General features: G+C 40.7%; 1 protein-coding gene across 3 annotated transcripts in view; it reads right to left on the reverse strand.

The window, feature by feature from the left end:
* Nucleotides 1-2,562: 2,562 nt before the first annotated feature.
* The window catches only part of atad2b (ATPase family AAA domain containing 2B), a 66,626-nt gene continuing 43,723 nt past the window's right edge, over nucleotides 2,563-25,465 (reverse strand). For all 3 annotated transcript variants that reach the window (XM_030721651.1, XM_030721650.1, XM_030721652.1), the window contains exons 25-28: nucleotides 22,370-23,101; nucleotides 21,176-21,294; nucleotides 10,844-10,972; nucleotides 2,563-3,977 (exon numbers count right to left, since the gene is read on the reverse strand). In XM_030721651.1, coding sequence (XP_030577511.1) covers nucleotides 3,936-3,977; nucleotides 10,844-10,972; nucleotides 21,176-21,294; nucleotides 22,370-23,101 — 1,022 coding nt within the window. In that variant the 3' untranslated portion in view covers nucleotides 2,563-3,935. The remainder of the gene's footprint in view (nucleotides 3,978-10,843; nucleotides 10,973-21,175; nucleotides 21,295-22,369; nucleotides 23,102-25,465) is intronic.

Consider the following 25,465-nt stretch of genomic DNA (forward strand, 5'->3'; position numbering starts at 1 on the left):
TGTGGAAGTGCCAGATGGAAATAGCTGTGGTTGCAAAAAGACTTGAGCCCATTGAAGCCTGTGGGAAAACGGCTTTCTGAGGAGTCCTTTTCAGTGACTAGAATTAGCCAATAAATAAAAATAAAACTTTATTCTCAATTCAGTTGTCACAAAGAGTTAGCTAGCTATAGAATCCAAACTGGTTTATTGTATCAGGCTGTAAACATGTTTGTTTCCACTGTAATACGGGAGTATATGGGACTGGCTCCTTTTGAAAGCCTGCCTCAAGTGGCCATCCAAGGCACTGCAGCCATTTTACGCTGCTGCTTGTGAAACTGCAAGGAACAAAACAAAACAAAAAAAAAAGCACTTCAAAGTTACAGTTTGCACCTTTATTCAAGTATATCACAGCAGTTTATTTTAGAAATACAGTAAATGTTCCATTTCAAATATAACTTACACTAAAGTAACAATTGCGAACAGGTGTGTTAAATACACAAACAGAACTGACAAAGCTATGTAAAGTCTAAATTAACTGAAAGAGGGAAGAACAAAATCATTCAGGATAGAACAAGCCTTTTCTTTCTGCATACTGGACTAAGCTGTCTCCACTACCAGACAAAAATTGGTTGTTAGTCCAAAACTGGCTACAATTTATAATTAAAAAAAAAAAAGGAAGATCACAATGTATGACATTTGACTACCCATATTTTATACCCCAATTTTTTTTTTTTTTTTTTTTTTTTTTTTTTTTTTAATCCATAAAAATAGTTCTTGGCAGAAACTGGAGACATCATTAAAAAAAAAGTTAATCTGGTCCTGTTTCTCGTAACGGTTTTAAATATCCTAATGCTAACTTTTTCCAGTATGCCACAGTCTGTAACCGCTTTTAACAAAGATAACATCAGAACAATGAAATAAATAGAAAAGCTGAAAGGGCATGTTGTCACGTGTTGAAACCTGAGAGACCTGTAAACCCTTTATTCCCCCGTACATGCCAAATAAACCTGCTACACAAACGCTACGCAATTCTGCAAAAAAAAAAAAAAAAAAGAAATCATTCAAATGGACGCGCGACGCTTCCCGATTCTGTTCAAAAGTACAAAAAGACAATGTGCTGAATATTAGGTGTAAAACATATTTCATAATAAATAACCAGAATCATGAGATGAAATGGGGAGAAAAAAAAAACACAAACACTTGGAACACTTGGGAATAAAAGGCGATGGGTGTGTAAAAGAGGCAATAAATGCTCTCTGTAGCTTTTAAGAAGGTATCTGGTGATAAAAGGAGCAGACTCAGGACGACTCCTCAGTGTTGAAGTATGTAAAGTAATTAAGAGAACCTGAAACTAAAGCATCAAATAAACAGTCCATCAAATATCCTTAAAATTTATGCAATCATCATCTGGCTCAAATGCAAACATACGTATATAACAATCAGAGATATAAACAACTCTTGGATTACTGCAGCAGCTGTGGTTGCGCTGATCTGGTACCTAAGGTGGTACTGTGGATGTTGCAACAGTATTTTGAGTGGGGAGGAAAAAAGGAAAAAATACTGTTTTGTACCCAGTAAACAGTTTTTCGCATTAAAATAAGTTAAGCTGAGGTAGCATTGGTTTTCCCTCTCTGCAGTAGTCCAAGTGCTAACCTGTCATCGCCAGTTTGCATACGCTCTTTTGATTTTGCCACCTTGAATCAGAGAAAAGGCAGAGGTGAGCTGGGGCCAGAGTTGCACCGAGAGGTCTGAGGACTGGACAAAGAGTGCACTGAGAGAAATGAAGAAAGACGAGGGGAGGCAAGAGGGGAGGGGGGGGGCTTCTCCAGTCTACGCCTGTTCAAAATATGGCATCTTCAAAACACACACACACACACAAAAAAAAAAAAAAAAATGCCACAAAAACCTTATAAAGCTTCCATATATATATATCTTAAATTACTACAGTTGGGGAAACGTGTACTGTGTTGGCCGCAGGTGAAAATTCCAGCTTCGCTTGTCTGTCGTTGAGAGAGGAGAATGAAACAAATCCATAAAGTCGGTACACACATGTAAAAGGAGGAGAAACAACAAAGTAATGCTTTACACAGTTTAGTGACGGGCACTGCCTAGAATGGCCTTGTTCAGTGTGGATTCACAACCCATGTAAAAACAATTCAAGCAAAGCATTTTTATAAAAAAAAAGTTTTTTTTTTAAAAAAAATTACCAAATACAAAAACATAACACACAGGCTGTTAGGATTAATAGAACATTTTCAGAGTTGAAACAGAATGCCGGTGAACAGGCACCGTTATGTCAGCACCTTTTGAGTGAGTGAGATAACACTTGGCACAAGAAATCCTTTTTTTTTTCTCCTTTTTTTTTTTATTTTCTGCATATTAAAAAACAAAACAAAATAAGGCTGGTGTCACCAACCTCTCCTTCCACCTGCTGTCTGCTCAGGAGGAAACTGACCTTCCCCAACTGGTCTGAGGTTTGAACAGAAACACGAATAAATTTAAATATTTTAACAATATTTGAGATATATCTGACCACAACACTGTTCTCACTTCTTTGAATAGCGTAGATATGTTTAATCGATCTAATGGCGGATAATTTCTTTCCTTGTTTTTTTTTTTTTTTTTTTGCTGCCTCAAGGTCCCCCGTGACCTCAGCGGTAATACCCACCCCAACTTGGAGTCTGTTCATTGTCACGAGTAGTAAAACAAATATCCTGCTAAATATACCAGTTTCATATGAGGTTAGACATAAGGCACACGCTAGGCAGTGCAAAAACTACAGACGCCTTCCAATTTGTACTGCTTCCAGTTCCTCAGCAGGAGTGTGTCAGGCGGGCGGGCAGGGGGGGGGATGGGATACAAAAGAAAAAAATAAATCAACTGGAGGGCACTGCTTGAGCGGGAAGGAAAACATTCATACTGTGAATGTGGTGAAGAGGAGTCGGGGTTCGAGCTACCGCAACTATTTAGGACATGACAATCTGCTAAGACTGTGAATGCCAGAGGTGGTCTGTCAGCGAATGTTTCGAGTGAGGAGGTTTTACAGATGACCCAGAGGCTATGTAACTCTGAGACCAGCACTGAGGGGGCTAACGGCTTTCCACGCTTGGTGACCGCTATAATGAAGAGGACATAATTGATTCTAGTCCTGCTGTGCTAACCTCATCGAGTTTGTGTCTACGGTAAAAACTTCTTTGTAAACTATTCTTCTGGGTGATTGTGGCTCAGATATGGAACTAATCAAGTAGCTAAGAGGGCAGAAAGAAAAAAAAAAAAGAGCCGCATGATAGCGCGGTAATAACTGGCCTATGATGAAGCGCTCCGCTCGAGGGCGGGAGGGCTCGGTGACGTCGTTCACCGATTCACGCCCTGTCCTCCGTCTCCTGGCGGCACTCTGCATTCACACTTCTGCTGGTGAGGGTCTGCGTGAGTGTGTCTGTTTTGTAGAAATAGATGCATACTCGTGTGAAGTGTTTAGGTTGTGTATGCGCGGCCACGCTGTGATGTGACATCACCCGATCTGTTGGTTTTTCTAGTCGTCCAAGTTAAGGAGAAATCTTCCCGAGAGCAGCATGAATAAAGTTGAGGATAGCACCCGAGTAGCACCAGGGTTGCCCGTCACTGTCGGTGTGTGCACGCGTGTCTCTGTGTACGTGTGTGTATGTGTGCGTTGCTGACACACCTCCAGGGGTTTGGTTGTGTAGAATGGGTCTGGATGTGGCCAGGTTCCTGAGACGATAGCACCATTGAATGTCTCTGTCCTCATCCTCGTTTTGTTCCCTCACAGCAACGAGGAGGGTGCTGGAGTTCTAAACATTTGTGTTGTTTTTGTGTTGAAGGCTGAAGCTCCTTCACTCATGCTCACTCAGTTTGTGTTGTTGTTGTTGTTGTTGTCGTTGTTGTTGTTGTGGTCCCAGGCTGTTCAGGATCTACCTGATGGGTATATTCTCTCCGTTTCACAGGAATGTATCAAAATGCTGGATTCTCTCCTCCATCTCCTGCATTACAAACAGAAACACACACATGCACACACACAGCTTAGCCTCAACTAACACAGCAAACTCGAATGTGTGTATAAAGCATCTGTGCAGCGCGCTTTCAATATTACTTGGAAATTTCCCACAGCAAACAACAGCTTTCACCATGATAAATGATGTAAAATGAAGGAAAGCTGTGCCTGAATGAGACGGGCGATTTTTCTCAGCGTGAAAACAGCAGAGTTTGACACTGACTAAATCTGAGCAGAGCCAGAGGAAGAGAGATGGATGTTAGCCTGCAATAGACCATGATTAATGCCTTGAAGATGTTACACTGTGTGTTCTCTCATCTGAATGGCTGAGTCAGTGCGACAGACGCAGCTACAAGATATCAACTTCAAGAAGTTTAAAGTATAAAAAAACAAAACAAAAAAAAAAAAAACTACCAACTTCACAGCAAAAAAAAAGGATTTTTTTTAACACCCAGAGAGGGGTAAACTTTTACCAGCAGAGTTCTTAAAAGCTGAAATAATCCATTCATAAACGGATTAGATGATCAATGAGGAAAGTGGATTTTCTGTCATTTACTGATTTAATGTTGCAGTTTTCTAATTTGTATCTTTGGGTTTTGAGCTGCAGGTTTGACAAAGCCAGAAAACTGAACTTCACTTTCTGTATTCATTTTGTTCTTTTCAAAACATTTTTTGGACCGATTAGATTGGTGGGCACGCAGCTGGGCGATAAGGCATCTTTAAGCTACATCAAATGTTTTCAAAAAGGACAGACGATGAGACCGTACTGTTTGCATCAATATACTTTAATGCTGAGCTCCAGAAATCGTTTTTACTAAAGCCATGCCAGTGTTTGCATCTCTTCTCTCTGACTCACTGAGCCCCGCCCCCGCTCTCTGTATCTGCAGCCTGTCTCTCAGCGTTCTCCTGCAGCACGGACGGAGAATCAGCGCCGGTCCAACAATAGATACAAATTTGAAGGCCTCACATTTAGAAGGTAGACGTCATCTTGACGGCGCTGTGGAAATCAGTTTGGTGATTCGTGGATATAAACTCACTGGCCACTTTAGTTGGATACACTAGTGCTCATTAACTGATGTAACAATGTAACCAATCACATCAAGACAGCGAGAAAGAGAGATCCCCTTTTTCACAGCCCTCACATCTGTTTACACTGGAATTCAGATTCAAACACCAATAGGACACGATGACGCAAACTAACCAATCAGGGCAGCTGTCAATAAGCAACTATTAGTTTTGTCTGTGGGTTTTAGTAGCTTTGACAAGAGCGTAATGGCTTGCCCTCCCCAGCATACATACAATACCTCCATTATAAAGGAACCAAACTATCACAACTTACCAAGTGAATTATTTTTTTTTAAGCATTGTGAAATATGCTGAAACATTTGCACAAAGTTTCTTGAAAACTGCTTTTAATTGTTCCACTTTTTCTCCATTTTGATCATAAGCATTTCTGACATCTCACATGCATATGTGCATGCATACGTGCATGTACAACCATTCAGCCTAGAAATTGCTTTTGGTCCACAGCTCCTGTCACCATGCATTACTGTTGAACAGTAAAGCCAAACAAAAGGGAGTCAGCTTTTCACCAAAAGAGTGCTTCCTGTGTTCAGGTGACACATCAGAATGTGTGAGGCCTAATTTAGCTGGAACTGATCCTTCAACAGTAAATATAACGATGCCAACGCTTCTCTGCATGCGATTCCAACTTCCCTTCCAACTTCATTTAGAACAACAATTAAGCGCTTATCACTTCATAATGCCCCTGCAGCTATCAACACCAGGTTGAACAAGCTGTAAAAAAGCCAATAGAGCCAAGAAAGGTGAAGCTGATGTTGATCTGAATAAGAAGTCCATTAGTTTTGAAAACTCCTTGAAAACTTCAGCTCAGCTCATGTTTTAGACATCTGTGCTTTTAACACCTTTTGCTGTGTTTCACTATAAACACAGTCACATGCAAATAAGCTCTTCGCTGCCTTGACGCTTTGCACCTCTGTGATCTGAAGTTCATCTGCCTGAAGCCCTCGCACCTCGTCATCCCAGATACACAGCAGACTATCTAACAAGCCCTCACAGCACCTTCCCCTTTGTCTCACTGGCATAAAGTTAGCTTGTAGCGCTCTGTCTCTCTCTAGCATGGGTGGATGTCGACCTACATGGCAAAAGAAGGTCGAACCCCTGCGTAACTCCACGGGTCAACTGCAGCCGAAATGCAGCTTTAGTGGTTTTATTTTTCAATGGGGCTATTGACACTGTGCATTAAAAGAAAAAAAAATCCAGCATAGCATGCTTTCCACTATTAACATGTCATCAATTTGTGATGCTCAACTTTAAATTACTTTGGTGCACCCACCTTGTTTGAACCTATCTTATCTACTCCCACCTCACTTACAGATTTCCTCCATTTCCCAGATCTAATTTTCTACAACCCCTGGGAAGACGAGGCTCTCTGCAGCGTCGACGTGAAGGTTAGCAAGGGGGGGGGAAAAAAAAAAAAAAACAAGTCTAAGTTAGGTCATTTTTCCCAGGGAAGAAAAGGAGTGGAGAGAACTGTCTTGTGTATTATTCCTGGATCAAGGTGTTGTTACACAAGCTGCTGACAACAGATTCACAATGATGAAAGCCAGCACTGCATTGTATTGTATTATAGAGAGCCTACTGAAAACTGAGAAAGTGATTTCTCTGCCTATTTTATATAGGTTTCTCTTCATACAGCTATTCAGCACCAAATGTCTGAGAGAATGTCTCAAAAGACACCCAGGCGCTTTAAAGAGGACCTGTTATGCTTGCTCATATTTATGATTTCAATAGTGCATGGCCAATGTTTCAAATAATGAGCACAGTGTGTGTGATCCCCAGGAACCAAAAGCTCAGTTGGAGGCAGTTTTCATACTCTTGGCTCTGTATGATGTCAATGAGTGTGCATATGTGGGCACAGAAGTCCTGGCCACCTGCTCTTCAATCCTTCTGATTGTAAGCGGCAGCCAATCAGGAGGAACCTTGCTTGAAAACAGGGAGAAATGAGCTAAAAGCTTGTTTCAGGAAGTCTATAAACTGACGGGGTATACCAGGCCCAGTGTAAGTTAAATGAAGATCATTTCTATGATAATGCAATGCTACTTTAGTACTTTGCAGGACTCAAAATATGGTGCTGGAACGGGTCCCCTTTAAGCTCAAGTTCATCCAATATTTGAAATACAAAATGCACAAGAGGAATAAGGACAGGAACCAATCAAATAGCTAAATGGTCAAACTTGTTTTAGGAACAACTTAGCACTTAATTCATGACGCCAAACAATTAGGAAAAAAAAGGAAGTAAATGACCTGCAGGCCACAGCCTTCAGCAGCAAACCCACAAAACTAGCAGAGAATTAACTAACTATTGACAAGTTCAGCTGACCCAACTGGTATCATGTTCAGCTCTGGCCCAGATTCAGGTTAAAGGTCAAAGGCCGTCTTTAATTGCTGTCTGAGACACAGGGCAAAATATGATACTGGGCCTAGGGAAATGTGTACACCAATTTGTGGACAGGAAGATAGTTGGCGTGTTTCTGTGTACAGAGCAGATACGGTCCCTCCGGCTTTAAACGCAGCGTGCAGTCCGCTCCGTCTGCTGAAAGGTCAGCTCTTCAGGAAGACTGAGACGAGCCATACCCAGGGAAGGACGGCAGGAAAGTAAGAGAGACAAATGTATGGACACGCTCCATTTCACTCAGCTCTACAACTCGGACACAAATACCAAGAGTTGCAACGGAGTGCAGCATTAAGTTGAAAAGGGCTGCAGCCTTTATGCTCTGGATCACCTCAGTGTGTGTCTGTGCGCTCATGGTTTTGCATTCTCAAGGGAATTACAAGGAGATGACCTGCTGTGGAGCTGAGATGCGTGTTTGGAAATACAGGCAAACAAAACACGTGCCAGATGAGCTGACATTTCTGCTCTCGAAACACCAATTTAGGCTGGCAGTACGAAACGAACCCAGACACGCGCCCTCCCTTCCTCCACCAGCCGGCCTGTCGACAGGCGGCACCACCTGGCTGACTGCTCTCTCTCTCCCTCTCTCTCTCTCTCTTTGCTGCTTCCTCTCTCTGACATCCTGACAGCCGGCACTGGCTACCAGCGCCAGGACACTGCCATTCCGAGCCCCCTTGTCTGCATTGACATCCTACAGCAGCAGCAGATGACCAGATGGGTTTCTGGGAAAATATGCAGCAGCTTTTTCTGCATGGAACTTTGTCAAGAGAGATTTGAAATTCAAAAAGAAAAAAGTTCCCCTTTATTGAAGGCTTTTTGTTATCCCTCACTTGAAGAATGAAAGTATTATTTGCAGAATTTTCCTGAGAGACTTGGATGAAAAAAATAAATAAATGCGCATTTGTGTTTATTGTAGCATGAGTTTGTCTTTATATTACATTTTATGATCTAGAGCGCCTCAAAATTACTATTATACTACCATAATAAAAACATCTATTTTGTGCCGTAGTCTTGATTGCATTCATGAATATAAAATTTGGACTTTAAATCCTGTGTTGCTAAGATCTTATTCTGAATAGAATACCATTTTAAATTGTAATTATTTTGGAAAACAAAGCCATATTAAATTTTTCATGAAGCCTCAGTGGATTTTATGAAGTTGAGTACATGTGTTTTGCCAACTAACATCAGCATTTTGTATAACATACTGTTATAAGGGTCTCTTATGAGTAATGTTTGGGTCCCAGTTTCTGAACCCACAAATGTTTGCATGTCTCACAAGCACTGAACACTATTTTTAAATGTTCTCACTCCCCACTGTCCTCATTAGATCATATTCTGCAGCAAAAAGCCAAAACAAAGCCGATTCCTACCCTGATATAGTTCATATTTATGCTATTGTTACCCATCTCTTCATCCACAGTGAACATCTAGCCTGTTTTTGCCATGAATCCCAGTAAGTGCCAAACACGACTTCTCGTTTCAGTCTGTCACAGTGTTCAGAGATGTCCTGGCTCCCTAAGGAGAAAGCTACGTCTTCTCAGATATCATCTGCCCTTGTGTACTTTTTTAATAAATGTTTCCAGCTCTTTAAAATCCAACTTACTTGGACTGAGTCAGTTGGCATGAATAAGGTCAAATCTGCAGCATTTTCTGGACAACCGGGACATCTTGCTTTTAGAATTACTTCCTACTAATCCTTTTAGTTGCATCACTAAAAAGGTATATATATATATATATATATATATATTAGGGTTGGGACTTTAACGCATTAATTTCGATTAATTAATTACAGGGAAATTAATGAATTAAAAATTTTAACGCATTTTAATCGCACTTTACACCGTGGACCATTTCTCAGTGCACGAGTTCCAGGCATACAGATTATATCGACGCACAATGTCAAAAATTCAGGAGCCGCATTCTGCAAAGGACCCGGCCCGTCCTTCGCAGCCCACAAAGACCGCAAAGGCCGGAAGTGAGCGGCTAGCCTTCATATCAGCGTCACCTGCCCTCACCTCTGCGTAGCTCATGTTGCCTAGCAACCGTGAGTGCGAAGCACAGCTGTGGAAAAGCAGCTGGTTAAACGGAGAACGAACTTTTTGTGGTTTCATTTTTATTCTTTTATTCAAAATAAGCTGTTAAAACAAGCATAATGCATTTCAACATCAAGGAATACAGCTGAGCTAATGATTAATTTCCAACTATATTAAGTGAGACATTAATGTTGAATAAAACTATCCAGTTATGATGCTTAACTTTAATTTCAGGTGTTTGCTTATCACAGGAGCACTTCCACCCATCGTTGGTCTGTGTAGTAGACTGGTGGGAAAATAAACAAAATGTTGAAATTTAAGCTTATGTATATTGATTCATTCATCAACTAAACTTAAATTAATATTTCTCATGTTAAATATTTAAATGTGATTAAAATGCGATTAATTTCGATTAATTAATTACAAAGCTCCTAATTAATTAGATTAATTTTTTTTAATTGAGCCCCACCTCTTAATTAATATTAAAGTAGAAACTTTAATATGATCTGCTATGTAGCTTGGCTTATTACTCAGCTACTTATCAGGAAAGGATGGAGAAACACATGCCCATGTGGTCACCACATCCAAACCAGTTAAATCTGTGTCAGGGTTATAAGGTGGTTCTTAGAAAATCTGTATGGGAGTTCCTGCCCCCCCCAAAAAAGCTTAATAACTCCTGTCCTAAAAGCTTAAACCTGCTTGCTGATTAGGTAATATTATTCCCCTCTGAAACCCCTATTGGCCTTTTCAGTGCAAGGGTCTTTGGGGGGTGGGGGTGCATGGGCTTAAATGCTTATTATCCACAATAGATAAGGTGTGGGTAAAGGCATGCCTCGGTTGGCGTGCTCTCTCCGCTGCAGTTAATGTTAAACTAAACCCTTTTTTTTTTTTTAACCTTGTGTCAGTTTGCAGTTTTATGAGCTGGTCCTAAAACTAGCAACAAGGTGCTGAAATAATGACAAACTAGAATCACATAACATGGGACTACAATTAATTTCTTTAATCAATGAATCTAATTCATGTTGCAATTCATTTTTCCTATTTTAAAAACTTGTATTTTACAATAAAATAAAAGCATTAAAAATGCATTTCTCTATTATAGAAACTATGAAAAATATGAAATATTTGAGAGGCTGGAAACGGCAAGATTTGGCATTTTTGTAACCAATCCATTATTTAATACGTCAATTAAATGTTATCATTCAACAAACCAGCTTGCGCCTTTAAGTGAAAGGCTCAAGGTCGACCGCAGTACAATCTGATGAGCTCTATTTAAGAATAAGGACTATTTTTATGTCACTAAAAGCACATTACAAAGGCTAGACCAGTGTGCATCTCTCTGACCTCGAGTAGCTGGGTCTTGTCGTACTCTCTGCGATGTTTATAGATACACTGGCTGAGTACGGAGTACAATCGCTCCAGCTGCTCCACTCTGTAGCCCTCACTCTTCTTCACTGCCATATCCAGTAGAGCCTGCAGGAAACAATGCAAACAAATTTGTTAGAAAGTAAACATCTTACAGATACATACCACAAATTGTTACTGTACAGAAACAATAACAATATTGAGGCAATCAGACAGTTGTACAGGGATGAACAATGGCTCACGCAAGAAATGTATGTGCATGGAGATGCATCATTTAGAGGTCAGCTGTATTCAAAAGCAATTAAGATCAGAATGACAGCTAATTAAGGCTAATCATAATTAGAACCAAGTTTACATTTCACTGCTACTTTAATTAAAACATTCTGGACAGTCAGAGGACCTTTTAATTGACCCGTTCCTCACATTTTACCCAAGCCAAAGTCTGTGTGTACATGTGCTTCTATTTAAACACACGGCTCATCAGAATGCATGGACTGAGACAGCAAAGGCACAATAATTAAAGTTATCATCACTGACACAAGGCAAACAGAGAAACCTCAACAGAAATGAAATGGTGTGGGTGGGTGTGGAGAGAGAGACAGAGAGAAAGCGAGAGAGACAGACAGAGAGAAACTTGCTTTTAAAACATAAAATCAAGGCAATGATGATGATTAATAAGACATGGATGTTTGTCAGAGCCTCATCAGTGAACGTCTGAGAGATAATTACAGTGAGCAAAAGAACGAAAATTGCAGAGGTAAAAAGGTTAGCACTGTATTAATCACTGTACTCCATCTGACAATAGTTTCTGTTTAAATGACAGTTGGCCTGATTAAAGTTAAACTGAGGCTTCACATCAAGAGAAACCAGCAGAAACTTAATCCCAAGACAAACTTGGCTCATAACCTGAAATTAGCAGCAAACACTTCTTTTTAGAACACGAGCGTCCACTGTGATACATCACAACCAGCAGCAGCCAACATTATTATTGTTATTATTTCATACAATATGACAGCGGAAACGCTACACGCACATTACAAATCAACAATACTATGTTTAAGTGTAAGACAAATGCCACGCGTCGTGCATCACTGATAACGGTTCATCTCCAACCATCATGACAAACATTTGCTACTGTTGTATAATCTTTTCTCTCTGACACCAGTGTTGAGTAATGTAATCAATGACCATCCAAAAAAAAAGGCTCTCTTATTTTTTTTAAATGGTTTTTGTTACATTACACAAAGGCATCGCACCACATAGAGAAATTACATCTGCTTCCAACTAAACACCAATTTCTACATAAATGTTCACATTTTCTGTTTAGAAGAATGGATAACCCTGAGCTTAAAGTGGCCTTATTATGTCTATTTCTAACTTCATATTTATTATTCTTAGAGTCTATTAGGATAGCTTTGCATAACTAATAATTCAACATAAACATTAGTCATCTTATACTAGGCCTCAGTGCAGCCCCTCGATTCTGAAAAAACCTGCACCCTTTAAGCCATACTTCTTGATTGGCTTCCTCTCACAAACATAAGGTTTGAACAGCAGGTTGGCAAGTCCAGTGTGCAGTGAGCCTGAGATGACTATATTAAGGATATCTACTCCCTTTGACATCATAAAGAACCATTTGTAGGACAGAAAGTGCAAAAAAAAAAATAGAAGGTTAGAGCAAACTGAAGCCTCAGGCATTACTTGACATGCGTGGCCCCATTTTTTTGAAACTCTGGCCATGATTAATATGAAAATCCACAATATGACAGAACATGAGGAAAAGTGTTTTACTTAGCATGCTTTTACCAGCTTCACTACAAACATTTCTATAGTGACTGAACTCAAACCTTCTGGTCACCTGTTAATCTGTTACTTATTATCATATGGTTTTCTCATGCGCCACGCGTCTTCTGCCAGTTATTAGTTACTGGCACATGTTTAAGCAGCTCCCCGAGCATGGACTGCCGTTATGTGCTCACCACAGTAGTTGCCGTTATTGTGACGGTCTTAATTCCTGAAAACACTGTATTTAAAACAGTCTGTATGCAGATTGACAGCTGGGCTTGCAGGCTGCCATATTTGAAAAGCAGAGAAACATATGTTCCTACACTTTTCTGTCAAGATGGAGGGCATGTGCAAAGAAGAATGCAATCAGGTTAAATTACTTGCATTGTACAAGTTTTCTTCTAATCAGTTTATGCAAAGGTTTACTTCATCCCTCTGAAACTGAAAAAAAGCAGGCGTGTTTGTTCTGATTGGGGTTTTTAAACCAAGCATTATTTTTTCTGTTTTGGCTTTTGAAATGATTACAACTAGAATACTGGGCTCTGTATAAGTATAGCCACTAAGTGCATAACATATAAGAACTGAAAAGCCCAGAGACAGGATACTGAAAAGATTATACCTTTGAAACATTCAAACTTCCATAATTTCATCTGGTAGTATGGAAATCACTGGTTATATCCCTTTTCATAAGAACTTCCACCTGGCCAATCTAATAACAGAGTCCCCTGACAAATAATGTCTACATAAAGAAGCTAAGAACATGAAAAAAAATCTAATATTCAGAATTCATGCAGAGTGATAATCATGATCTCTGCAACACAGGAAAAAAGTGCCATCAGCTGCTACATATCGAATATATTTTACTGGTGTCTTTTTTGTACTTTTTTCACATTAACTCTGGCCTAACATCAGGGGAGCTATCAGGTTTCAGTTTCAATCCAGCCATAAGAACTAATAAAAGAGGACCAAATGGAGCACATCACAGTGAGATGCCGATTTTAACAACACATGCATAAAAGCTTTAATTAGCGTCATTACAACCCATCTCACATGTGTAATAATGTAAGCCGGCCTTCCTTTCATCTCACTGCCATCACATTTCTTTCCGTTTTTCATCATATTCTCCAACTCTTGCTTTAAGTGCATTTCTGTACTTTATAGTGCACCTTTTCCTCCTTTATAGTTCATCTTCTCACCTCGAGCCATTTTCACTGTTTTACGCAGCCTCTTCTCACCTCCTCTTCAACTGCATTTCAGACAACACTATTGCACAACTCTCTTTGCTTCTGGTGTATTTGTCTTTCCATTCGCCTCTCTTACACATCTTTATTTTCCTCTTTGTTCTCTATCTCTCTCTCCATTCCTTCACTTGATTCTCCTCTTACCGTTAGCAGGCTGATTGCAGCAGTGCATTTCCCAGCCTTTGTCAGCTTGATCAGGGTGTCGGCGACACTGTGGGGTAAATGGTGTGAGAGGGTCTTACATGGGCTCAGTGAGTGAGTGAGCTCACAGCACACAAAAGGGCCGTAATCCCATGCGTTAAAGACTACTAGTGACATGGGCCATTTAACCTCACCCCTTCTAAACTCCCTGCTCCATCTTCCCCCAGATCCTTTTCTTTACCCACATCTCTATCTATCCCCATGTTTCTTAGGGCCATAGATTCAAAGGGGAGGGGTGGGATGACTGTGGCTTTAGACAAACCTGAATAAGGCCATACAGAGTCATTAAAGGCAAAAATTGAGTTTTTGTTAGCTTATCGAGCACAAATGTTTTATAAAACCTTCACTTAAAAATCTTAAAAATGTGCAGAATGTAAGTGAATTTACAATTGCTCCACGCTTCAGGTATTTTGCAAACAAATCCCTTTTTCCAATAAGCAAGCTGTACACAGTCAGGCATGCAGACTGGAGCTGACTGTGATACAGTAGAGGGTCGTCTTTGATCACTGAAGTCTCCACTGTCTACATGCATGTGTGTGTTGGAGAGACTTCCTCACCACTGGCTGAGAGAAAAGGGTTAGCAGGCAGAGAGAGGAGGGGGGGGACTCAACAACAAGGCTTCAAAACCCAACAGTCTCCATCACAAGGGACACCATTAAGCCTTCAATATCTGCCTCTAAGAACAATTCACCCCGCTCTTCCTGTTAACTAAGATTTCATGTCTCCAACACTGGCAAATGAATGAATTATAAATGATTCTGGTTTGTTTGTTACCATGAAAACCACGAACGTCTTCAGCTGAGAATGACACTGGATGCAGAAGTGGATCTGCTGATTTAAAAATAAATAAATAAATAAAAATAATCATGGCGGCAAATAATGTGGTTTACAGGGCACTCGGTCACACGGATAATGCAATATTGATAGTGTTACAAGGGTCAGGGACAATCATGATGAATCATATTACCATGGTCCCAGCACATTAAAATGAAATGGTGTTCCCGTTCAGTTGCCCATGTAAAAACCGCCGCAGGGGTCGACAACTCATCTTAAATATGCAACGGTTGGCTTTACAGGAAAATGTCATTAGATTACGGTGACTTCTCTTTATTTTAGGATAGGAGGAAAAAAGGTTATTCACTGCTATGTATGGTAAAATATTTTCACAAATGAAAATAAATGCATACAAAATGTTATTATACTCACACACAAAGATCAATAAAGGAGTTAACTTTAATCAATAGAAAGCTTAGAGACTTAAGGGCTGGTTTGCTGGGCGGGGGGTAAATTAAACTATTCTATGGCTATAATCTAGAACTGTCAGTCCCGGTAGCTTTCCTAATACATCTTAAAGTTAGTTCTACAGAACAGAGCTATGCCAATAAACTGGCCAAGACAGTTCAAAGTTTCTCCTGCCTTAAAATGTCCCGCTTTAGATCGAGGCGTCAATCTCACTTAAGAGGGAAAAAAAATGGAGGTGTGAGCCTTAAAAATTAAATATTAGTCTGTCTATGACATAAATATACTTTCACAAGGTCAAGGTAGGCATATGGAATATTGAGAGATGTAAAAATGACCAAATTTAAAGTCTGCCATTTTCATTTGGAGGGTTCTTCGACCTCCAGCCCCCCCCCAAAAAAAGTATTACAGAATAAAAATTACAGTTGGGGGGGGAGGGGGGGGTAATAAGATAGAAAAAATAAAAAGGAAGGAAAAGAAAAAATGTCATATTTTACAGACTCGAGACAGGAGAGATGCAATATCACAAGGCAATAAAGCAGAAGAACACCAAACAGATCTCCACATACACCCGGCAAAATCATCTGACGAAGATATGTTTACCAAACAAATCCACAGGGGGCCAAAATTTAATACAGGAAAGATTTAGGTCAAGGTTATGGAAAAGGAGTTGCTAATGACCTGATATGATTAAAATTGGGGTAAACCTCACGGGAAACAAAGGGTAATCAATACAAACTCCTTTCCATGTGTCGTGCAACCAGTGTGTGTGTTTCTGTAAAGTGTAACAGTGAAACATGCTGACCGAGCACTAAGCGTTTCACACTGCCTGTGCATTATGAGAGTATGCGTTTGGAATATACAAAAGCATGTACAGTCTGGTAAAGCCGGATTCATCTGAATAAGCAGTACAAACTTTAAAAAAAAGAGTTACAGTAGGTTTCTGTCACCACAGGATTTTGAGCAGTGAGGAGGCGGCAGAGGCTTGAAATTCATTACCACAGGCCTACTTTTACTATACATTATTAACACAAACAATTTCACTGACCTGGAATCCCAGCCTGCCGATGAATTAACAACTGCAACGGCATCTTAACAGGATTGTTTCAGCCCTGATGCTGTACAACGCTCTCGCTTCGAGCACTACACACTGAACAACTGCTAACTAAACAATGCGGTTTGTTACTGTTAGGTTGTCAAAAGTGTATCCAGACAATAAAAAAAACCTCATGTGCAGCACAGCTGGTAAAGATGTACAAAAATCCCACACAATGTAACCCTTAGTTTACATAAGCTGAAGGTTGAGTGAGATGTATGAGATGTGAGAAATGCAAAAGGGCACAATAAATCACACTGCAACTATAAGAAGAGAAATAATAGAGACTAACTGGTATGTTTATGTTGCGCGAGCAAACAACTGACCCTGACCTGCACAGCCAAGAGGCACAGATATGCAATTACATGCAAATAGGAGACACGTCAAAGCAATCAGTGGGAATGAATAAAAATAAAAGAAGCACTTCAAACACTATCTATTTTTATTGACAATCAAAACGATGGTCCAGCACTGCTATTAAGCTGTCTTCTTTTGAACAGGCACTAGGCATTGCTACTTCACCAAAGGGGCCCCTGCTGTTATCAATACTAAAAAATGAAGAGAGATGACAAACTGAAACGGGGCCATTTCTGTTGACAGGCTTCTCTAAAACAGGAAATCCTGACATGCTGTAGAAGCTAACCATCAAGCCAAAAAGACTCCATACTGTGCCAGTGACTAGAAACACTGGCTTTTTCTGGGCAGCTGCTAAAGGAAACAGCAGAGCAGACGATAATCTGTGTGTTCTTGGTGAGATGGAGGAAAAATTGCTGGGGCCAGATTGGATTTCTTGTTACTGAATTCTCATCTGCAATCCTCAGTACCACTTCTCCTACCCCATCTGTGGACAAGTGTCTGATTATTGATGAAAGAAAACAGCTGAGAATGAGAGACGTTTTGGAGTAGCGAGAGAAACAAGCCTCAGGACCTATTTATTCATACTGAGGAATTCATTTTGATCCAGACAGCATCAAGCATCATTTCAGTGAAACTGGCAATAACAGAACTTGATTTTACTAAGTGAATCAGAGCAAATAACTGTGCAATGGCTCTGAAAGGCGGGGTGTGAATACTGAAATAATACCATCTCCGTCCTACAGGCTTTGTGTGTAGGGTCTGTGAACAAACTCATAACACTCTGATGGTATTTAATTCCAGAGAGATTTCAGAGCCTCTTCCATCAAGTTAAAAGTCAGGAATAATGAGGCTCCTACAATCAATGAATACAACTGAAGAGAGAGGGAACAGTACAACACTCACTGTGGGCCCTAACACACATCAGGCACTGTGCCAGTCCCAGCCCCGCCAGCAAATATCTGCTTAAATGGCGACTCTCATCCTGCGCACCGGAAATTCAATTTGTTCCGTAAGCCTGGGATGAAAAAGCAATTATTCACAGTCCCCTCTTTTCACAATCTGTTTCTTTAAGATATCTCCCTTCTTCCCCCTACTAACAAATAAACCTCCAGATTAGTGCTGTGTGTGGCTGTTCATAGGGGCAGCCAGTTGAAGCACTAAGATCAGGCCAGCTAAAAAGCCTGTCAATCAGACTGAAAGATGGAGTCAGGTTCAGCAAGAGGAGATATGTACCCCTACGGTCCCCATCATCCCCATGGGATGTGTGTAAAAAGCCACTAGATAATGGCTTGATAGTTGGATGTCTCTTTGGAGCGTTGAGGAAAGACGTAAGCACATGCCAGAAGAACACTTCTTTTACACCAATTACACTACACGGAGCACTCTAAAACCAACCTTCCCCTACCCCATCCGATCAGTGGGAAGTGCTGTCAAGGGGGCCCACTGAGCCGAGGCTCCAATTTACACTTGGGGTATTAGGTGGGACCCTGGCGTGACAGTGCAAAGTACCACGGAGCTGCTTCACATGCTTCCACTTACTTGAACACACCCTGGGACGAGTTGGCAGATCTAGTGGGGCAGAGAGAAGCTCATGTTTGAGTCATAACCTTGTTTCCTTCAAATTTAGCTGGAACAACACCTGTTGATTGAAAGATGTGAAATTGGTTCTTTCCACTGTAATTGGCTCCCTCCGACGTTCAGAGGGGCAGGGACACAAAAGGTCGATAATTGAAAGATGGAAGGGGACAAGAGACGGTGGCGTAACTGTAGCATGAATGAAAAGGAGGGATAAGCTTAAGAAGTTATTCATCTGAGAAGGGCAGTGTGACAGCATCAGCTCCAGAACAGACCTATGGATCTGGTGAAAGCTTAAGGCTGGTCACCCATGATTGCATTTCCCAAACCTCAATACCTTAAATCCCATTCCAACGCCCCCCCCCCCAAAAAAAAATCATTGTGCATTTTCTGATATCCAGGCCCAGCAGAAAAATGGCAGATTTCTAATTTTCCAAAGGCTTGCTTTATTCAACTTTTTCTATATTCTGAACTTACACAAAGGGACTAGTTAATACTTGGGATGTTCCAGGTGACTAATTTACCTGTTGATAAACGGGAGTGGGGAAAAAAGCTGACAAGTCTAAAAGTAAGACAACACTCATACAATTTAATTATTATTATTATTATTTTTTATTTTTTTTTTGCATTTTTGGCCATAGCGGCTTTTTCGTGACAGTGGAGAGAGACAGGAAATGGGGGAAAGATACAGGGGAAGACACGCGGGCAAATCGGCGACGGGCCAGGACGCGAACCCGCAACGCCCGCACCGCACCGCGGCGTGTGTATGTGGTCGCCGGCTTCACCACTAAGCCACCCAGGCGCCCCACAATTTAATTATTTTTAACTCAAAATTTAGCACAGATGTGTACAAAAATGATGATTTAATGGTTCATACGATGCACAGAGTAACCAATCAAGAGTATATAAATGAACCACAGATGTTTCCATTACAGGAGGGAGGCAAGCCCTCCTGTAAAAACAATAGCCAACTGTCAAAAACAATAGCCAATAAGATGGCGAAACGCATAGTTGCAGCATTTTTGATTATAGCACATCTTCTCCATCATCAGTCTTATTATACCGTTTCAAAATGTGACACACCGCAGCTGGTGAACTATAAGTCTTTATTTTTTTAACAGTTTCTTATACTGATGGGACATGGAACGGTTTATATTTCCCCAAAAAATATCAACCCCATTTTTATACCATCTTAATAGCATTAATATTTCCTATACAAGAATTCAAAAGAATATCTACTAATAAGATTGCCTGCTGCATAATTCATCTTGTTGAATTATTTAATTGTTTAATCGATTTTGAAATGTGCTACAATCTTATTCAAGTGTTTCAGCATATCAACTCTGATTCCAAGCTGCTGAAATCATAGTTGCATACATCAAGTGATCAAAATCATAAGAAATGACCATGGACATTTACTGTGACGATATTTCCTCCTTATGAATATCTGTTTTTGTGTTACCAGAATATTATTTTTATACAGATCACACTACCTGTTAAATCTCCAATCCTTAGCGGTGCACATTGCCAAACCACAGCAGCTGTTACATCCTTCATGGTCTGAATGAGAATGATGTGTAAAATCACGCAAGATGGCGATGAGGCATTGACACGGTTTAAAAAAGCTAAAATCTTGCTGGTTTGAAAGAAGTTAGAAAATGTTTTAGTACCATGTGTCTGTGGGCCTTTTCTTAGCCAGTTATTTGGGTATAAGTGAATGACGACCAGAGAGCAGGGTCTCTAAACTTTCAAATAGATTTTTTGCATTAGAAATGGTGAACACAGATGATCCAGTAATAAAACAAAGTCACAAGTGACAAGACAGTGGGAGAAAATTCCTCAGCCTAAATCAAACAAGCTTTGAATTATTAAGCTGCCACTACTGCACATCTATTTAACAACATGTATTGGCCACATTTTAGTGTTTAAACAACATGATTCTTAGAGATTTTTCGAGTATTACTGGCACCTTATAAATGCTTATTTCACTTCTTGTCCACACGGAAATGTTTTTCAAGAAGGGGAACAAATTTAAGAAAATACACTAAAGATTAATGTATGAAAATGTGTCCTTTTTAATCATTTTTCCAGTACAAAACAATACACAGATGTATTTCTTCAGGCTTTCACAAGACCAGGAATAAGAGCTCCGCATTAGCAACATTAGCACGTGGCTAAGTAACATTACACCACATCTATTTCTCGACCTGCGTCAAAGATGGTTAAACTGATGCTCATTTAAACAAACATCAGTAAGACTGTGTCTCACCACAACACTTGGGTAACATACAAAGGCATCCCCGCATGTCCTGCAGGATTTACAGGAGGCCACTCGTGACCTTGTCTTTTTCGTTATCAGGCTAACGCTCATTAAACCTGCCACTTCCCAGCATGTCGTCGTGTCCCACCCATTGTTCCATCACAGGGCACGTATTTCAAAAAAATGCCGGCACATCACACTACAGCCAAACATACAGGCTCCGAGCAGCAAGTGATGCTTGGATGGAGTCATATTAATTTTATGGAAAAGCAGTGGTTCTCTCCAACTCCTTTTATTTCTTTATCTAAGAGGCAAACTATTCAGTCAGAAAGCAATTTGTCACAAAAGCACAGCAATTACAATTTTAAGCAATTTTGAGCACTTTATCCAAAATCCGAGCACCTTTTAAACTTTGAAAACACCCCAATAAAATTACAGTATTTACAAGGGTGTAAGGATACTTCAGTACCTATCAAACTAAAAATATGGTGTACTGCTACACATGTTCTGATCAAAATGGTTTATTTATTTATTTATTCATTTTTAAAAAAGCTTACCAGAAGTCGCTGGTGGTCAACTACCACTGGAGGGTGGGGAGGGACTGGTTGTGGCTCTTCCTCTGTCCTTTCAGCAGACTCCTTCAACTGCTCTGATGAGCTGCTGTTGAATGTCCTCACTTTGAAGCCATCAATGACAGGACAAACGCAAAAATTACCAAAAAAGAAATATTCGAGATTGAAGTAACTGCAATCAAATGGAACCGAATAATCGAAGCAAGTCAACTAAATTGGTGTACAGCTTTTCTCATAAAACCCTCCTCAAAGAAAAGTAAATGTAAAATGCCATGGCTAAAAAAATATCATCTGAAGCTACTATCAGCTGCAAAGTGTACATCTGGCCTCTTTCCTTCCCATCTATTAGAATGTCCAAGACACACTTTTATGGAAACAAAGGCCCAAAGGCTCAGCCTTTAATGAGATGGGGGTGGAGTAGCTCAGTTTTTCTGTTGGTTAAGGAGCCACAGTTTGTGTTCTGTTGTCTGATCATGTCATACTCTGATGGCTTCTTCATATTTTATCACCACCATTACTTCAGCCTTCCAGCTGGCCTCATCATAAGCCAAACCACAGGCCCATAATCAAACACACAAACTTATTGCTCATCTCTGACTCGAACACAACACCCCAGTAGAAAGGACATAAGGTTTCATGGCAAAGAAACTAAATATATGGGAGGAAAGGAAAGGCAGCCACTACTGAAAATCTTTGAAAAAACATCTAAGGATGCATATCAGGAGGTGTAGCGTCTTCACATGACTTTCAAGCAACTGGCATTTTGCTATGAAATAAATCCAAGCCAGGGACAGGCATTTTTAAATGCTAATGCTACTTATGTTGCATTATAGAGTCTTATGTCCCATTTTAAATCAAGTATAGCTGGATGATAATCAAAACAGTAATTTATCATACTTAAGTTGTGGGCAACACATTGGCTGAATGTCTAAACAGTCAAAGATGTTTGTTAACACTGCATAACAACACTAAGGATTTAAAAATTAGCAAGTCAAATTGAGAGATCAGTAGTGTTGACATTGCACCCTTTCCCTTTTTAATTCATTACATATATTTGTACTTTGAAAAAGTGAGAAAGCATTAATAATCACAACAGCGCACTGAAAGAGCAAGCAAAAACACTACGTTTGTGTTAAACAACACTGACGCTGGAGCATAACTCCAAGTCTGGTATCATACCTTCTCTGTTAGGATCTTCCTCAGCAGTTTCCATTACTGCCATTCCATCCTGAGGATGCTGCTCCTGAGTTGGTTTGCTCTCATTTTTGTCTTTGTGCTCATCCTGTTCAGCCCTGTTACAGCCCTCAGCCATGCTCTGAGGAGTCCTTGTCTCTGCCTCACTGCTCCTCTTGAGGCTCTGCAAGTCAAGGCTGTCCATTGACTCATTTCCATTCACACACTCTACTTGTGAAACCAGAAGAACCTCTGTGTGCTTAGGCTGGACCTCAGGATCTGAAGATGCCGACAGTTCAATCAAAGGCTCAGAGTCAGCCTGGCTGGCCTCGCTATCTCCATCTGCGTTGGGCAGAGAACTGTCACCAAGGCAATCTGGCTCAGTGTGTTTTCCTGTGATCTCAGACTCTGCCTCTTTAGCTGCAGGTTCCTCCACCTTAGGTGTTGGCGCCTCTCTGACTTCACTGGCATCTGGAGGCTTAATGGGAGCTGCAACAGGGGGTTCATTGGAGCTCTCTTCTTCTGTGGAGGGGGCGTTTGGATGGTGGCCATTGGGCTGGGGTCCTGTAATATCACAAGATGATTCCTCATCCTGTGTCAAACATGAATCACTAGGCCCTGCCGCTTCTGCCTCAGGCTCCTCCTCTTCCTCCTCTGTTCCTTTCTTGTAGCTCTTCTTTTTCCGTATGATGCCCCGCCCCCAAGATGGCCGCCTGCGAATCTTCCGCTTTATATGATCTATGAGGAAAAAAGGAAAGAAAAAGAGACAAGATGGAAACATTGTTAATGAAGCAAGCACAAAATGTTCACAAGGGCAGCTTCTTTGTTTTAACAGAAGTACTGCATTCACAAGAACGGGGCATATAACCCAAAACAACACACATACCTCCACATGGGACTAATGCTTAAAAAATATGCAAAACTACCTCAAATACATTTCTTACTATTGCTTCTTTTAAAAATACTGAATAATAAAAAAAAAAAAAAAAGCATGTACATGTCTCCTTCCTCCCACAGTGCCATAGCATATCTTGCAAGTTGACTGCATTTAAATCTGGACATTTGGCCTTCCTCAAAGGTTAATAAGCAGCGGGTGACATAGATCACAGAGAGGAGGCAGACAGAGACAGCGGTCCTGCTATATCATGGATGTTAGACACTAATGACAACAGATGGTGCTTGGAGTTTTGAGAGGAAAGCACAAGCCAAAGCCTGATCTTTGAATGTGCAGTTAAAGTGTCACAGCAAGCCAGCAAGAATGCTAAATGCAGTAAAACTTCAAGGCATTCGCCTTCATTTGCTGCTTTTTCAGAGCAGACACAAACCACAGCAACAAAGTCAGAGTGAAGGGCAGATAAAGAAAAACTGTGAAAGAAAAAACACATAGGCCTCTTTCCCACCAACAGGGTTCCGGAGCCCGTGCCGTAATTTGAACCGTTAGGCGGATTTTCCACCGCCGAAGCACTCGGTGCTCGGCCGAAAAACGGGTTCAATTCTGGCCCCGCAAACTAGCTGGTCTGGAACCAGGAACGCGTGCCGAAAGCGGCAGAGGGGCGTGACTCTGCCGTCTCAACATCAAGTTTTCTACCATATTACATGTGTATTACATGAGAAAAGCGAAGTGATTTTCACGGCTGTGAATTAGGTTGGGCTCTAAGGCTGAACTTGCTGCTTTGTATCAGTTCATATCACAGATAAAAGGACACTAAGTGCGTACTTGTCGTCTTGCTCTAATCGCTGTCTGTGTTTACCTCTGTGCTGCACACAGATGCTGCAGTAGTTTGGTTTGAACCGTAAAACGTATTTGCAGCACAAGAAAGGGGAGCGTGTTCTCCCACATTTGTGCGCTTCGGCTTCCGTGTCCAGACGAGGACCCGCCCACGCTCATATGTAAAGGAGCAGTTCACAGAAACGCGGTGGGAATGCGGGCCCGTTCTTAATCGTTTCGCCGGTTCCTTGGGATCGGCACGGGAACTTGCTCCGGCTCCGGAACCTCGGCGGTGGGAAAGTAGCATCAGGGGCCCATCACAAGCCAGCTTCCTTAGTCATTACCATAACTGTTCTTAATATTAAGTAAAAAATAAATCAGTTCAGTTCTCTCCAGCAACTAAACAACCTCCTCAAAAAATTATTATTCATGTTGTGGGGACCTACACCTGCTTACACAACCTCACTCCACATTATAGGTACTTGCTTATGGGTGGAAACAAAAACATGTCTAGGATAAGGTAAAGGTTAGTTATGGTTAATGTCTCCAGGTTAAATGCAAGTCCATGTAATGTCCTCTAAAATCATAAATACATGACCGCAGGTCTACATGAGCTAAGCTGTGATTCGGACCATTAGCTCAAAGTGGACCCTTTAATATTCATAAAGTACTAGGCTTTATAAATCTGTGGAGGACCACTGGATAATCTAAATCGCCCAAATTGGGATCTTATGCAGAATCAATAACATATGTAAGCTTGGTTCTCAAAGGACTTAAGGATCAGAGCTCCTTAAAATTATTAGGCAGAGATCACACTGTACTACGCACACTGAGTAAAGCTTTTTGCCTGAATACTCCACTCCCCACAAAGATTTGAAAAGGCACACTCTGAAAGGAAATCAGGATATGCCTGCAAACTGTCAAATTTCAAATCTTAAATTCCTCTCTCCCCTCCAATGCTTTTAGCTAGGTTTAATGTTTCCACTCCAAATGTGAGATGTGATTATCCACACTGTATATGTACTTTATGTAAAGTACTTGTCCACAATGAAGACAGAAGAGCAATGAAAACTATTGCACCAACTGAAAGCTATATTTGGTCTCCCAGAAATAGACAACACAAAGAGGATAATTAGTCAACCAGTGCTTGCTGACAGGCCTCATCTTTGGTAATGGTGTTCTCTAGTGACCCTCTTAATGACCAGTCACGAAACTGCTGTCAGCCACAACCAGCACGGTAGACAGCTCGGAAGGGAATAAAGCACACTTGATGCCAGATAATGTATTGCAATTATTGCAACATACAGCTATTTACACAAGATTATGCACTGGCTGTGTTTAGATCTCTATAGCCTTTTTGTATGCATTTTCAAGGATTTTAATCACATGCATAT

The sequence above is a fragment of the Archocentrus centrarchus genome, chromosome 24 (genome assembly GCF_007364275.1).
Source record: "Archocentrus centrarchus isolate MPI-CPG fArcCen1 chromosome 24, fArcCen1, whole genome shotgun sequence".
In the NCBI taxonomy this organism is placed as follows: Eukaryota; Metazoa; Chordata; class Actinopteri; order Cichliformes; family Cichlidae; genus Archocentrus; species Archocentrus centrarchus.